Source organism: Corvus moneduloides, chromosome 20, assembly GCF_009650955.1.
Source record: "Corvus moneduloides isolate bCorMon1 chromosome 20, bCorMon1.pri, whole genome shotgun sequence".
Taxonomy (NCBI): domain Eukaryota; kingdom Metazoa; phylum Chordata; class Aves; order Passeriformes; family Corvidae; genus Corvus; species Corvus moneduloides.
Window position 1 is genome coordinate 5793548 of NC_045495.1, and position 15507 is coordinate 5809054.

General features: G+C 50.6%; 1 protein-coding gene across 3 annotated transcripts; it reads left to right on the plus strand.

Annotated features, from left to right (window-relative positions):
* The first annotated feature begins 1670 nt into the window (after positions 1-1670).
* Positions 1671-15469, plus strand: LIG3 (DNA ligase 3). Of its 3 annotated transcripts, none has more exons than XM_032129613.1 (20): positions 1671-1752; positions 1972-2534; positions 3025-3141; positions 4004-4201; positions 4599-4750; positions 5646-5812; positions 6441-6518; positions 6618-6786; positions 7391-7546; positions 7948-8079; positions 8869-8948; positions 9346-9433; positions 10311-10388; positions 10639-10762; positions 11087-11229; positions 11982-12056; positions 12638-12784; positions 13936-14110; positions 14725-14816; positions 14935-15469. In XM_032129613.1, exons 2-20 carry the CDS (start codon positions 1991-1993, stop codon positions 15169-15171), a joined length of 2952 nt encoding a protein of 983 aa, XP_031985504.1. In that variant the 5' UTR covers positions 1671-1752; positions 1972-1990; the 3' UTR covers positions 15172-15469. The 3 variants fall into 3 exon arrangements, with proteins under 3 accessions (XP_031985504.1, XP_031985505.1, XP_031985506.1); XM_032129614.1 differs by having other exon boundaries at positions 14938-15469; XM_032129615.1 differs by having other exon boundaries at positions 1709-1752; positions 2107-2534.
* Positions 15470-15507: the final 38 nt, after the last annotated feature.

Here is a 15507-nt window from a genome sequence, read left to right on the forward strand (position 1 = left end):
TGTAAAATATTGCAAATGAATGCAGACTGTCTGTTCACAGCCAGATCTCAGTGATCAGAAACGCCTGTGTCAGACTTCATCCCAGTTTTGTGCCTGGGCATAGTTGTTACACTCAATCACAGCTCCAGATAGTGTGGGTTTTTTGATGTGCTGGGAAGAAGAGGAAGACTGCCTGTAGCTTGCTTTGCAACCAGCTGGAGGCCAGCAGAAAGACAGATATGTGGCTGGTGAAGCAAATTCTGTACCTTATGTCTCATACTCTGCCTTTGAGGTACAGCAAAGCAGGTCAGAGACTTGGCCATGTCAACCTACACAGCATCCTTTCCATGAATGAAGGCAGGAATCCTGTGGTGGCATGTACTGCATCCATTCCAGCCTCCTCAGCAGCCTCCTGGCACAGCACAACAGCACTTCCATCAGAGAAACAGGGGAGGCTGCCACCAGCAGAGAGCCAACAGCTGGACTGCAGCTGTGTGCTCACCTGTACTGGGATGAAGGGCTGTTCTCAGGGGCCTGGGGGGATACAGCAGCACCTCAGGCCCAAACACAGCGTGAGGGGCTCGGAGGGACAATTTCAGGATGTCATAGGGCAGCAGGTACTGAGGGCCCAGTGACACGGCAGCACATCAAACCTGCACCAACATGGCACAGCACCATTGAAGGGGCAACTTCATGAGGTTGGGCATTGGGCAATGGCTCAGAGCTGCACAAACACGGCATAGAAGTCTTGGAGGGACCATTTCTATGGCCAGTTGATCCAACAGCACCTCAAAGCTGTGCTAACACAGCACAGCACTCTTGGGGAGCCAGTGTGGTGCAGCCAGGGGTAGGGCATCCCCTCAGACCTGCCTCGACTTGATGTAGTGCTCTGAAAAAGCAAACTGGGAGGTCAGGAATACATCATTGCCTCAAGGCGGGACACACAGGATACAGTGCTCCAGTGGAGTCACTCATGTGGTGCGGACCAGCCCTCACCTCGGGGCATGGACCTGGCACCGCCTCAGGGCCCAGACTCGCCATCACCTCAGGGCACAAAGCCAGTACCGCCCCAGAGCGTGCAGCCTCTATTGCCCCAGGTGCGGTGCCGGTGCCGCCTGGGGGCACGATCACTCCATTGCCTCAGAGCACAGAGCCGGTACTGCCCCAGGGCGTGCAGCCGGTGCTGCCTCAGGGCGGGGACCCAGTGCCGCCTCAGGGCACGGACCCTCCACCGCCTCAGTCGGATCCCGGTGCCGCCTCAGAGCACGGACCCTGCACTGTCTCAGACACGGTCCCGGTGCCGCCCCGGGGCACGGACCCTGCACCGCCTCAGGCGCTGTCCCGGCGCCGCCCCGGGGCACGGACCCTGCACCGCCTCAGGCGCTGTCCCGGCGCCGCCCCGGGGCACGGACCCTGCACCGCCTCAGGCGCTGTCCCGGCGCCGCCTCGGGGCACGGACCCTGCACCGCCTCAGGCGCTGTCCCGGTGCCGCCTCAGCCGCGCCCGAGGCGGGAAACGGCTCCCAGCGCGTGCTGGGGGCGGGGCGAGACGGGGCGAGGGGGCGTGGCCTGGCTTTGCCCCGCCCCTGGCCGCTGTTCGGGGCGGAAGGGGCGGGGCCTGGCGCGGCTCGCGCGCGCGCGCGTGGCCCTACGGAGGCCGGGTGGGCGCGCTCGTGTCCCGGCGGCGGCCGCGGCCGCGGCCTGAGGGGCTGGGGAGGGGCTCTGGGGGTCCGGACGGAGCGGGGGGCGGGATGGCGGCACCGTGAGGAGCTCGGTGAGCGGCGGGGGGGCGGCCTGGGGCATGCGGCGGCGATGGGAGCCGGTGGTTGGCCCGGGACGGGCAGGGCGGGAAAGCGGCCTCGGGGCGGGAGAGGGCCTGGGAGCGAGGAGGGCGCCGTGAGGTGTTGGGGTGTGGGGCAGGGGAGCGCGGGCCGGGCCGGGGGTGAGGGTTGGGACCGCTGAGGGTGCTCAGTGTCTCCTCTGTCGCTCGCAGCACCCGCAGCGCAGGCTGGATGCCCACGGGCGGCAGGGCACTGTCACACGCTGCCCGCGCTCTCGGCAGGGGCACAGCGCTGTTCTGCCCTCGCCCACAGCTCTCCTTGCCCAGACCCTTCTCTTGCTGTGTCAGAGTCAAGCCCGGCCACTGGTGCCAGCTGCTGTTCCAGCCTGTCTCCCTGCCAGCCACAGACCAGCGCGGCGCTGCCGGAGCGTTTCGTCTCTCCCTGCTTTTGGGCGCCTGGCCGCGCTCAGCCCGCACAGCTGCGGAGGACATGGCAGAGCAGAGGTACTGTGTGGACTATGCCAAGCGAGGCACCGCGGGCTGCAAGAAGTGCAAGGAGAAGATCGTGAAGGGGATGGTGCGCATTGGGAAAATTGTCCCCAATCCTTTCACGGAGTCCGGGGGGGACATGAAGGAGTGGTACCATGTCAAGTGCATGTTTGAGAAGCTGGACAAGGCCCGGGCCACCACCAAGAAAATCGAAGACATCACAGACTTGGAGGGGTGGGAAGAGCTGCAGGATGAGGAGAAAGAAACAATCAACAAGTACATATCAGGTGAGGCACGAGGCAGTGCCTGGGTCGCTTTTCTCCTTGCTTTCAAGTTATGCCACAGGTTATCACCCAGCTATGTCTTTGCCGTGAAATCCTCATGGATTAATTTGTATGCCTTAGGGACAAAGTGTGTGGTGCTGCTGCAATCCCTGTCTCAGCCATGTAGGAAAGGGAAGAAATGGTCACTTTTACAGTGGTACTCCTCAATTCATTTGTCACAACTGATTGTGGGCAAGGCCTAGGTGATTTAATTCAACAGCACATAAAACCCATGAGGAAGCATCAGTTATTTTCCATTTTCACCTTTTTCTGTGATCTTTAAAAAAAATTACATGTTTTTTTAACTTCTGTTATCTAAAAAAAAACCATCAACATTTTTTTTCTCCTTCAATTCTCATTTCTGTTAAGGCTTCTTACTCTCTAGCATACATAATATGTTGAGGGACGTATGAGATTATTCCTGACTGCCTCTTTGAACCTTTCTGCTTTCCAGAAGCCAATTCCAAGACTGGAGGTACCCCGAAGAAAAAGGTGATAGTACAGGCAAAGCTCACTGCCACAGGACAGCTGACCACAAAAGATCCACCAAAGAAATTCTCTGGATTCACTGGTAAGAATCAAGAAACTGGTTCTGGGAAATCAGTTTCTTCTAATCTCAGCATCAGAGGTTGCCTCAGATCAGCAGGTTTTTTCTGTAGGTGATTTAGTCTTAGTTTTTTTAAATTCTGGTTTGCCAGAAGGTGTCAATGCCTGCTTAGGCTGTCAGTCTTGAAAGATGTTGGAGTTTCCAATATTCCCAAGGAAACAAAGGTTCTGCCATGCCCCTCATTGTCAGACTGACTCCATCTGCCTGCATCCATTGGCTCATTCCAGTCAAACTGAAGGCATAGCCTAAAGTTATCCCATCTGAAGCTCAAAATCCAGGAAAAACTGGTGAGGGATTCTCAGTTAGGGTGTTCATGGAAGGGAAAACTTGTCTTGAGGAGCAGCTGCCAGCAGGACAGTCCCTGTGTGAGCTCTGACTGACCTGACACCCACCTGGAGCTCCAAACTGCCCAGAGCCACAACACAGCCAAAGGCATCACCTCCTGTAGGGGATTGGTGTTAGGAGAGAAAAGGGGATTGGGACATATTCCCCCATTTTAGAAATTACCTTAGGCAAACATCTTGCTGTGAAGGGCAAAAACCTGTAAAGTAGAAAAAAATGAACAAATAAATAAAACAGAGGCATCTGGAAGGAGAAATTCCTTTACACTGTGGTTTAATCATATTTTTGTGGTAGAATTAAGAGCCAGAAAATTCTGGTGTAACGTGAAGGGTAAAAATAGTTTGAAGGTTTTTATAAAAGTCATCAATTTTAGCTCTGAAGCTTTGCCAGCACGCTGGGATTGTTCCCAGCTTGCCAGGCAGAGGCGACTTCAACATTTGCTCCTTATTGTTAAAAAAAGCAACTTGTGATGTGTTTGATGCAGCCAAGCCAAAGAATTCAGAAGATGCCCCTGCAAACTCTGCCCACAAGTCCAGCCTGTCTGCATCCAAGTGTGATCCCAAGCACAAGGACTGCCTGCTGCGGGAATTCCGGAAGCTCTGTGCCATGGTGGCCGAAAAGCCAAGCTACAATGTGAAAACACAGATCATCCAGGACTTCCTCAGGAAGGGATCTGCAGGAGGTATGGCTCCTGCTTGGCATTCTCAGCCCTCTCACAATCAGCCTCAAAGTCTGAGTTCAAAAGGAAAGGTGAAATTAAAATCTGATTGTTGTGTGGTCCCAGCCTTGTGCTGTGGTGATTTCTGAACTGTGGAGATAATCTTTGAGAAGAGAACTCCTCTTTAAATAGCAAATTCAGACAAAAATGTCTCACTCGTGTTGTAGGTGCCAAATTTAGTGCTGGGATCAGATTTAGAGGCAAATTGTGGGTATTTCCCCTAAGAACTCCTTTCATGTGGAGCAAACAGAAGCCCCGGCTGTGGGTTTTATCCCAGGGTTATTCAAATGGGCACAAACCAGAGCCAGGACATGAAAATAAATCATCAGAGTCATAATGTGACTTTTTTTTTTTTTTCCAGATGGTTTTCATGGTGATGTATACCTGACCATTAAGCTGCTGTTACCAGGTGTCATTAAAATAGTTTACAACTTGAATGATAAGCAGATTGTAAAGCTGTTCAGTAGGATTTTTAACTGCAACCAGGAAGAAATGGTCCGGGACCTGGAGCAGGTGAGTGCAGACAGCAGCTCTCTTAATTCCTGCTGTTCAGCCCTTTGTTTATGGGAATTCTGTAATGGTTTGGGTTTTTTTTACTCCTTAGCTTGACTGTTAGAATGGGAGTTGGTGATGTATTTTGGTTTTCCTTGGCTTTAGCAGTTTTTGTAGCATTTTCTGCCATCTGGAACCTGTAGAAAATCGTGCTTGAACAGAAAGCAGGATAAGAATCCACCTGCAAAGCTTTAGAAAGCAAGACTAAAATTATCTAGGCAAGGTGGGCTGCATCTGTTTGTCTAAACTCCTTTGTCTGGTACATTCCTACAGAACTGATTTATGTGACTCCTTTTGTACCATCACATATCAAAACCTGGGATTCAATTAACAGACCTGTCACTGGCAGCTGCAGTTGGTTGATACAATTAAGTTGGTACAGTTGCAAGTGCTCAGCTGTGCACTGAGTCCCTGTGCACAGGAGTTGGTGATTGACTGTGCACCCTCTGATTCACTGCAAGGTGCAGAAAAGGGGTGAATTAGATAGTAAAGGTAATTCTTTCATCTCTGTTCATTGCCTTGCTATGTAGTGCCTTCTAGTGACATCACTAGCCTGTCCCACATCCTTGGATTTACAAGTGGATTCATCCTGAGGAAATAAAGGGTCTGTGCTGCTGCAGCAGTGAAAAATAGAGCCATGAAATGATGCTGGTACTCTTAATTACCTTTTTTGGCAAATGAAACAGCTGAGCAGCTTTATGTGTCGTGGCAGCTTCCTTGAGTGTTTGATTTCTTTGCACAATCCCAGCATCATTCCTGTCCTTTATCCTCACTGCAACCATGCTGAATCCCCAGTGGCACCCCCATTCTCTGGCCATGCCTCTCATCCACACCCTGGTTTTGTTTTTGGAGACAGGGAGATGTTTCCGAGACCATACGGATCTTCTTCGAGCAGAGCAAGACTTGTCCTCCAGCAGCCAAGAGCCTCCTGACCATCCAGGAGGTCGATGAATTCCTAATCCAGCTGTCCAAGCTCACCAAGGAGGATGACCAGCAGACTGTCCTGCAGCAGATCAGTCGCAGGTGAGGGCAGGAATCTGCCTCTGAAGGTTTGCCCAAACACTGGGAGTGGTTCTCTGCAAGCTGGAGTAGGTGAAAACTTGATTATGAGCCACAGAGACTGATTAATTAGCATCTGTAAGCTGCTGTTAGTGGTGTGATTGAGACACCCTTGACAGCAATGGAGAATATTTATGGCTCTTGTTAATGCCAGAGAACTTCATCCCTGCCTGTCAGGACTCTTCAGTCAGTACCAAACAAGTGATTTGCAGAAATACACTAATGGTGTTTAGCTGTTAATTAAGTTGTTGTTCTTAAATATGTTGGGGAAAGCCTTCAAGACTTTTAGACAAAAATTCTTGCTCTCAGGCTGAGGATTTTACTATTAGCTACTCTTGACGTGTTAATTAAGTAAATTTTGGAAGGTACATCAACACCGAGGCAGAACTAATGTTGGCATAAAGATGCTGGAAAGCCTTTTGGATATCCCCTTGTGCCTCTGAGGTGTCACTAGTAACGTGTGTTCTCAGTTTTGTTTAAACCCTCCACACAGGGAGGGCCTTTTTTTAAAGAGACCTGGATCAGTTCCTTCTTTTCAGCTGGAAAGCTGTTCAGTTCAATGTCTACCATTGCTGAATCTTCTCTTCTTCAGGTGTACGGGCAACGACCTGAAATGCATCATCAGGCTAATTAAGCATGACTTGAAAATGAATGCTGGAGCAAAGCACGTGTAAGTGCTTTAATAAACCCAGAAAAGCTCATTTCCTGAGGCAGCAGCAGCAGCAGGCCTGGGGCTGATCAATGTTCCCCCCTCCCCAATGGGTTGCAGGTTGGATGCTCTGGATCCCAACGCCTACGAGGCGTTCAAGGCCTCGCGGAACCTGCAGGACGTGGTGGAGCGGGTGCTGCACAACCAGCAGGAGGCCGAGAAGGCGCCGGGGCTGAAGAGGACCCTGAGCGTGCAGGCCTCGCTCATGACCCCGGTGCAGCCCATGCTGGTAGGTTGGGGCCCCTCCTGCCAGGCAGGCAGGGAGCAGAGAGCCCCAGCTGGAAGGGTCAGTGCTTGTTCAGCACGGGCTGACTGTGCAGGGCTCAGTGTTGTTTAATGCCAGTTCAGAAAGCATCTCCTTCCACGAGGCCAAGTATTCAGTATGCTCAGTACTTGCACCTTCAGTGCCACTGCCAAGCTAAAACCTTGCCTTGCTTTCAGTCTTGCTCTCAGTCTTTTATATTTGTTTGCTGTCATTGCAGAAGTTGATCCTTTCTCTGGAAGTAGCGTTAAGCTTTCCAGTGGATTAGAGATTCAAATAAGTCAGGCTTTTTGTGTGAACAAAGCAGAGTTAAATATTTACTTCTGGGCTGAGCACACTCCTACAAAAGGCACAGTGCATTTTAAAGCATTTGGAGGGGATAAGCACTGAAAAGCTGTAATTATCTGGGCATATGCAGATGATTCTAAGTGAGCGAGTAATTAAGGAAAACTTGGACTTGCTAACAGAGATTAGCTGCACAAGGGAATTCATTGTAGCTCATTCATGAACTTAGGGAGGAGTAGCTTTATTTCCCATGTATCACCTGGGTTCTGGATCCTCTGTCCCCAAGGCTGAGGCCTGCAAGTCCATCGAGTACGCCATGAAGAAGTGTCCCAACGGGATGTACGCCGAGATCAAGTACGACGGCGAGCGCGTGCAGGTGCACAAGAACGGAGATCACTTCAGCTACTTCAGCAGGAGCCTCAAACCTGTGCTCCCCCACAAAGTAAGCACCTGGGCACTGCCTCATCCCTTGTGCCAGCTCACCCACTGCATTCCCAATAGTTCCTTCTCTTGGAGACTTACTTGTAATTTATGGAGATGTGTAGGATCTGGAAAAGCAACACTTAACATTGTGATCATTTAATTTTGATGCACATTAAGAGCTTGGAACCAAATTTCATCTGTCTTCTGTAGAGTCCTCTTTGTGCACTACATTTTGGGAGCCTTGGTGCCAGCTGGATGCCTTGGTTCTGTTTATTAAAGCCTCATTTTTCTATTTGTAGACTGCTGTGGGTACCAGAGCAGTGCAGATGTGCCACATGTGCCTCAGATACTTGTGGAGAAAACACCTGCATTGAGTGAATCCCTCTCTTCAGCCAGTTATTTTTCTTTTCTTTTCCCAAGGTAGCCCATTTTAAGGACTTCATCCCCCAGGCTTTCCCTGGTGGGCAAAGTATGATCCTGGATTCAGAAGTTCTCCTAATTGACAATAAAACTGGCAAGCCACTTCCTTTTGGTACTCTTGGTGTGCACAAGGTAAAAAAAAAAATTAAAAATGCTTTGTTGTGTTTGAAGGCTGTTATTCTGCTATTTTAAACACATTCTGTTAATTATCACAGGGTCATTTCAGAGCTCTGGTGCTTGTTAGAGCATCTGGGGGGAAAAAAAAGATCCCTGAGAAGGCTGATATTGAAAAGCTACTGCTCTAATACAGTAGATTGGATATTAACCTGACCACTGGCAGCACATTAACAAAACTTCATCTCACAATATTAATACTAAAATACTAATTTTAAACTAAGGTCATAATAATAGTAAAAAATCTTTGGAAAATCTTGCAGTTCTGTCATTGTTTCTCATGGCTTGAGCAATGTATGGCAGCCTGGGAGACCACAGGGATGCAGTGATTATTCCATATAAGAGTTACGTAGTCCTTGTGTCTAGACTGAATGGGGGTGAGGAAGAGGACAGGAAAATGAAAATTGAACTATAACTGCTTAAGTTAAAAGTAGCCATTAATCTGCTGTCTCTAGAAATGTGTTGGGTTTTTTGCAGCAGTAGTGACAGATGTTGCATTGCCCAAAGTCATTAATATTTTTAGCATTATTTCCCATTCCTAGGAAATGAACATTTTTTATCTTCTTAGCTTGTGCTTTGTCACATTCAATGTAAATCTTAATTCTCAGAATACTTGTAGAAGAGGCCTAAGCTTATCATACCTAAAACATTATAGAGAGAAAAATCCATCCTTTTGTTTTTATTACTTTTCTAAAATTGTTTGCTGTGCCTGCAGAATTCTCTGGGTTGATGTTCATTGTGTTTCAGAAAGCTGCTTTCCAAGATGCCAACGTTTGCCTGTTTGTGTTTGACTGCATCTACTTCAATGACGTCAGCCTGATGGACAGGTGTGTCTGGCAGGGGAGAGTGGCTGGGCTGGTTTCCCAGGATAAACTGGCTGGAAAACTCCACCAGTGCAGAGAGACCAGTTCACCTGGGCTGTCAGACTGGCCACTCACTGTAAAATCAGGGCTGCCTGGGAGGGATCTTGCCGTGCCAAGGAGTTTTACTGTGGAGCTCCTCTTGCTCTCCCAGATATTGGGATTAGCTGCATCTCAGCTGCTCGTGTCCCCTAAACACACAATTAACGTGGAATTTCTGTTCTGTCACTTCCTGGAGGAAAGTAAGAACGAGTTGTCCTCTCTGGAACTCTCTGGGATGAATCATTGAATGACTTAAAGAGCTTTTTCTCAGTGTTGCTGTTGGGATTGCTGCTTGTCCCTCACTGTCCATGCCCTGCTCTAGGCCCCTGTGTGAACGGCGCAAGTTCCTCCACGACAACATGGTGGAAATCCCCAACCGGATCCTGTTCTCGGAGATGAAACACGTCACAGTGAGTCCAGGGTGCCCTTACAACCCTAACCCTGCTCCTTCACCACTTGGCTTTTTTTCAATGATTTAAGTCTGCAAATTCACCCTGGAAAAATGGTTCTGCTTCTGCTCTGTGAGCAAAACTTCCTGAGCCAGTTCCGTATTCCCATCTTGTGCTGGCTCCAACCCCTTCAGCATAATCTTAACTTGCATACCTCAAGTTTTTTGGCTTGTTAATGATTTTCCAGCCATTGTCGCTCTGACACTGTTAGGAGGAGCTAAAGCCTGTTGTCACTCAGTCTGTGCAGTGCAGAGCTGTGACTGCAGCGTGGTTGAAGGGAGCCAGACTGCTGCCACTTCCCAAACTGGCAGCTTCAAGTGCCACACAGCCTGAGACACCCTGGCTGCTAAAAGCTGCCTTTAGGCAGCAGCATGTTGCGCTTTTCCTTTGCTTATGCACAAGCCTGATGTCCCATTATTTTTCCCCATTGCTACTGATTTCTGTAGCACTTTGGCTTTGGTGGAGAACGCTTGGAAATTCTGGGCAGAAGAAGGTTCATAGGTCCCAAGGCAGTTGGATAGAGAAGGAAGCTGGTGCTGCTGGCTGAGAAAATCTGATCTGGGACATACTGGGACACAGTCAGTGGGGCAGCCACATCTCTGGGGGGTACTTTTTAACTAGACAAACCTTTTCTTCTGGGGACATGTTCCCAGCTTGGTCACTGAATGTGCAGCAAAGAGAACGTGTACAGGATCCTCTTTGGAGAGCTGTTGTGAAACTACCTGTTCATCTCTCTGCAGTTGCTTTGGGTTTAGTGCACCGCTGCTCCAAACAAAAAGCCTGCAGACCTCAGCCCTTTTTACAGTCCTGAGCTAACCATGATCCGTCTCCTTTCCAGAAAGCTTCAGACCTGGCAGACATGATCACCCGAGTCATCCGGGAGGGGCTGGAAGGGCTGGTGCTGAAAGATGTCAAGGCAAGTTCACATTCACTCTTTACTGGTGTAAGCTGGGAATTGGGGAATGACAGCAGAACCAGCTCTGAGACAGAATCACACCCTGAGCATTCTTGAAACATCTCTGGGTTCCTCTCAATGCTGCCATCCAGTCTAAGCTGCTCCTCCTTCTGTGCTCAGGAGCTGCTGAGCTGGGTAAAGGCCAGGGCTGTGTGAGGTGCTGCTGCCACCAGGGGGATCTCTCTGAGGGGTTCTGCCTTGCTTTGCACAGGGTAGTTATGAACCAGGGAAACGCCACTGGCTGAAGGTGAAGAAGGATTATCTCAATGAGGGGGCGATGGCTGACACAGCTGACCTGGTGGTGCTGGGGGCTTTCTATGGACAAGGCAGTAAAGGTAGGTCTGGAGTTGGCTTAAGGCAGAGATCTGTTTGTTCAGGGAACTCCCAAGGTATTCCTGTTGCAGGCCTCCAGAAGGAGAGTGGCTGGAGCAGGGATTGCCTGCTGCAGCCCATCACGTGCTGGGCTGTGGGTTTGCTGTGGGCAGTTGGCACAGCAGAGCGGGAGGTGTTGGGCTGGGCTGTTGCACAGTGCAGAGGCTCTGTTCAGCTTTGAGTGGAGCTGATGCTCCACACCAGCCCAAGCCCCTTTGGCTCCCAAAGATGGAAAAGGGTTTTGGCTTGTCCTGTAGAAGGTGTGAGCCCCTGCTGTCCCTGTGCAGGTGGGATGATGTCCATCTTCCTCATGGGCTGCTACGACCCCAAGAGCGAGAAGTGGTGCACTGTGACCAAGTGCTCCGGTGGCCACGATGACGCCACCCTGGCACGTCTGCAGACAGAGCTGGACATGGTGAAGATCAGCAAGGTGAGAGGGGAGAGCCAAGGGCGGAGCTGCCCTTGAGGTGCTGCTTCACTGCAGGGTGGAAGTGCCCTGCCAGGAATGAATCAGAGTTAAAGCACATCAACCACTTCCCACAAGTGAGCTGTGAGTGCAGCCAGCTCCTGCATGAGGCACTGCCTGGGATCTGTACCCAGACACTGAGTGGGAAGCCAGGCACCATCTGTTTCCTGCTAGGGCAAAGTTTCCTTGGGAAGATAGCAATTTTTTATCTGGATTTTTGGGCACGTTGTGATTGGCAAAGGCAGTCACTAGATGGGGCTGTGGGAGGGAAGTGCTCAGTCAGACTCTGGTCTGGTGACTCCATAACCTGGGGTTGGAGTTAAGATTTCTGTAAATTGCTTACCTTGCTTTTCAAGACTGCACAAATAAACAAAGAGCTGAATTTTAAAATTACCTTGACATCCTGAAGGCCATTTGCATCAAAGTTGTAGAAGCTTAAAAAAAAATCTGTAGTTTTACATGAATCACAGTTGGAGCAACTGTTCTTGTTTCAGCCACAGAATGACAGGAAGTGAGGGCTGTTTCAGGTAATATTTGTGATTTTCTAGATGAGAGAAACTGCTGCAGATCAGTGCAAGTTTCATCCATGCAAAGGCAATGTAATACTTCTATGCTGATCTACTTCTAGGTTGTGTTTCAACAGCTTTTTTTGTAGAATTAGGTTTATATATGATGATAAGTGTCAAAAATTTTAATTTTGTGCTTTGAATTAATAGGATCCTAGTAAAATTCCAAGGTGGCTAAAAATTAACAAAATCTACTACCCAGACTTCATTGTCCCAGATCCAAAGGTGAGTGCTCTCATAATCATTTAGCATTTCCCAGCCCTTATTCTGGAATCTTCTATAAATCCTGTAGGACAACTTAGAAGTTGTCTCTGTTACAAAATTAATCTTCATACTTGGAACGGGAAATTAAGCACAAGTTTTTATCTCTCAATCTTGCAGGTGCATTTGAGGCTAAGAGCTTCATGAAGAAATCACACCTGCAGCAGTTTTGGGAAATATTCTTGTGCATTAAATCCCTTCCAGAAGTGAGCTTACTTTAAATTTGAGATATATGAGAAATCCGACTTCAAATGGTTGAAGCACAACTGCAACCCAAAAGTTGCTGTTGTTGTAGGGAATGTGTCAGTATGGTCTGTGCCATGTATCCTGAAACAGGAGGTGTTACTTAGAAATTGGCATTTTGTGTTAGTGAAGGATCTCTGGCTTAGTGAAAAATGAGCTTTTTCTAATGAAGGTGACCAGGAAGGGCAGTTTGTGTATGTGGAACCGTGCTGGGGTGGGGTGTGAGCGGGGCTCAGACACTTTGGAGCTGCCTCCTGAGAGAGCAGGGGAATGTGACGTGGCTTCCTCCCTGCTGTGTTTAGAAAGCCCCCGTGTGGGAGATCACCGGGGCCGAGTTCTCCAAGGCCGAGGCTCACACTGCGGACGGGATCTCCATCCGCTTCCCGCGCTGCACCCGCATCCGCGACGACAAGGACTGGCAGACAGCCACCAACCTGCAGCAGCTCAAGGTGGGTCAGCACAGGGCCACCAACCTGCAGCAGCTCAAGGTGGGTCAGCACAGGGCCACCAACCTACAGCAGCTCAAGGTGGGTCAGCACAGGGCCACCAACCTGCAGCAGCTCAAGGTGGGTCAGCACAGGGCCACCAACCTGCAGCAGCTCAAGGTGGGTCAGCACAGGGCCACCAACCTGCAGCAGCTCAAGGTGGGTCAGCACAGGGCCACCAACCTGCAGCAGCTCAGGGTGGGTCAGCACAGGGCCCCACAGCACAGGGAGAGCTGGTTCTGGCTCCAGTCTGTGCTTCAGAGACAAATCACACAGCAGGGCATGCAGTGAAGGCACCTGCTGGCTGCTGCCTGCGATGGCACCTTCCATTCTCCCTTCATGCCAGGCTCGGGCTGGGTTGTTCTGCTGTGGAGGCCTCTCAGGTCCCTTGAGCTGTTGTGGTGTTGTGCCCTGTGAGGAAAGTCTGTGCTGGCAATTGGTTCTGTCAGCTCTTGTGCCAGGGTGAGGAATTGCCTTCCTCAGAGTGACCTTTATTCCCTCCATGGTCACTCGGTTTCCTGTCAGTTGCTGAGTTTGGGAGAGGCATTTGGGACGTGCCTGTGGGTGTCCTGGGGCACAGGGGCCAAGTGGCACCAGCCAGGCCCCCTGGGCTGCAGCCACCCCTTCACCCTCCTGTGCTGAGGGAAGGGGCCCAGTGCCAGCCCCAGCAGTGGGGGACAGCTCTGTGCTCAGAGGAGTTGCTGCAGTTTGGGGCTGGCAGCAGCTGCCAGGGCTGCTTGTGCCATGGAAAGCAGGAGTGACGCAGCCCCCTGGGGCCTGTCGGGATCCCTGTGGGGAGGAGAGAGGAACAAACCCCTCTGCAGATGGGCTCTGAGCACTGGGCACTGCTCACTCTTCAGGCTCCGGTGAATGGGGCTGTCTTGCTCTGTGGCAGATGATGTGGATGTGGCTTTTGTTCCTCCCTGTGTGGCTTCCCTTAATGCCAGACAGAAGGGTGGAGTGCTGGGGCAGAGCTGACAGGAAAATGACTGCAGAGGTGCAGGAAGAAAAAGCATCTGAGCAAACACTTCAGGGGGGCAAAATCCAGAGCAGTCTCTGCATCCCAGTTTGTGTCCAGTGTCACACATGATCAGTGCTCTCTTTCTGCTGGGCAGGAGCTGTACCAGCTCTCCAAGGAGAAGGCTGATTTCAGTGTGGTGGCTGGAGAGGAAGATGAGTCCACAGCTGGCAGCAGTGGAGAGAATGATGAGAATTCCAGGTCTTCCACACCTCACAGCAGTATTAAGAGTCTCCCAAGCAAGTCCCCTGCAAAAGCCCAGAAGGCAGAAGGTAAGATGGTGCTTTCAGGAGAGGAGCCTGGGCCTGTGTCCTCTGGGTCCTTGTGTCTGTCAGAGGCTTGATGATCCCACCTTGCACATGAATCTCAGGGATCTTGGGCAAAGCTGTTCAGATCCTTGGCTTGGCCCAGTATGAATTGAGTAGCACAGCTCTGAGATGTCCAGGGATTGGGAAAAGATGGATGGCAACAGCTCTAATGATGCTGTTCAGGTTGGTGTTCGCTGCTCCCACTCCTGCAGGTCACAGCCCTTTGCTTAGACAGTGTTGGCCATGAGTGTTTGATTTTATTTGGGTGGAATTCATGTGTATAAAGGGACACGTGGCTGGAGGTGGTTTCCAGGTGAATTGAGCTGGAACATGAAGCAGATTGCTGAGCAGTTTCACACAGGACAGAGGGGTGACAGCAGAGGGCAGGTGGCAGCAGCAGCCTGGGAATGGGGGCAGGAGGCTGCCCCACACCATTTCCAGTAGAAAAAATGTAATTCATGAATTTTCCTGAAAGAGGGGAGGAAACTTTCCCCTTCTACTCTTTACTCTCCCCCCACATTAAAACACAACCAAGTATCTGGACAGAGCACACACATGAGCCAAGTTTTTGTTTTTAGAGAGCAGAGGAGTCATTGGATCCCCTCAGAAAGCCGAGGAGAAACGAGGGGAGAAGAGAAAAGCATCGGAGATGGAGGACAACGGAAAAAAGGTACAGCCAGCTGGCAGGCACCCACGGCGGGGTGGGAGGATGCTGGGGCAGTTGTTGTCTGTCCAGCTCCATTCCAAGCAATGTTTTGCCCAAGCTCTGCTTCTCCTTCCCCCCTCAGCAGCCGCTGCTGGACATTTTCACGGGGGTGAAGCTGTACCTGGCCCCCTCCGTGAAGGACTTCGCCAGAATCCGCCGCTACTTCATCGCCTACGACGGGGACCTGGTGCCGGAGTTCGACACGGCCTCAGCCACCCACGTGCTTGGGGACATTGATGCCAATCCCGGCGCCCAGCGGGTGACTGCCAGGTGGATCTGGGAATGCATCCGCAAGCGCAGGCTGCTGGCCCCGTGCTAGCAGAGGGGGCAGTGCTGGCACAGGAACAGCTGGGAATAAATAGGGAGGTGGAAGGAAAGGGGAGATTCCTTCTGGCAGATGTGGATAGACAGGAAATGCCCTCAGAGGTAGCTACAGAGATCCGGAGCAACCCTATGGAATGAATTTAAAAAACTCTGAAGAAATGTCACTGCTGAATCCCCTTTTCCCGCCCATTCTGTAGACCATTGCCCTTATCCAGGTGCTGGTTTAGTCTCCTTGGGTTTTTAAAGTTTGGGTATTTTTATAGATAAAGAAATAAAACTGAAGCAGCTTCTCCTTTGCTGTCAGGACTTATTTTCCACAGGTTCTTCTCTT

What these genes read in the sequence shown, in the direction of transcription:
- LIG3 (XM_032129613.1), top strand. Translation starts at nt 1,991, where the DNA reads ATGCCCACGGGCGGCAGGGCACTGTCACACGCTGCCCGCGCTCTCGGC. An exon ending in AATGCTGGAGCAAAGCACGT is followed by an intron (nt 6,519 to 6,617) that starts GTAAGTGCTTTA and finishes AATGGGTTGCAG; the next exon opens with GTTGGATGCTCTGGATCCCA. An exon ending in CCCCGGTGCAGCCCATGCTG is followed by an intron (nt 6,787 to 7,390) that starts GTAGGTTGGGGC and finishes TCTGTCCCCAAG; the next exon opens with GCTGAGGCCTGCAAGTCCAT.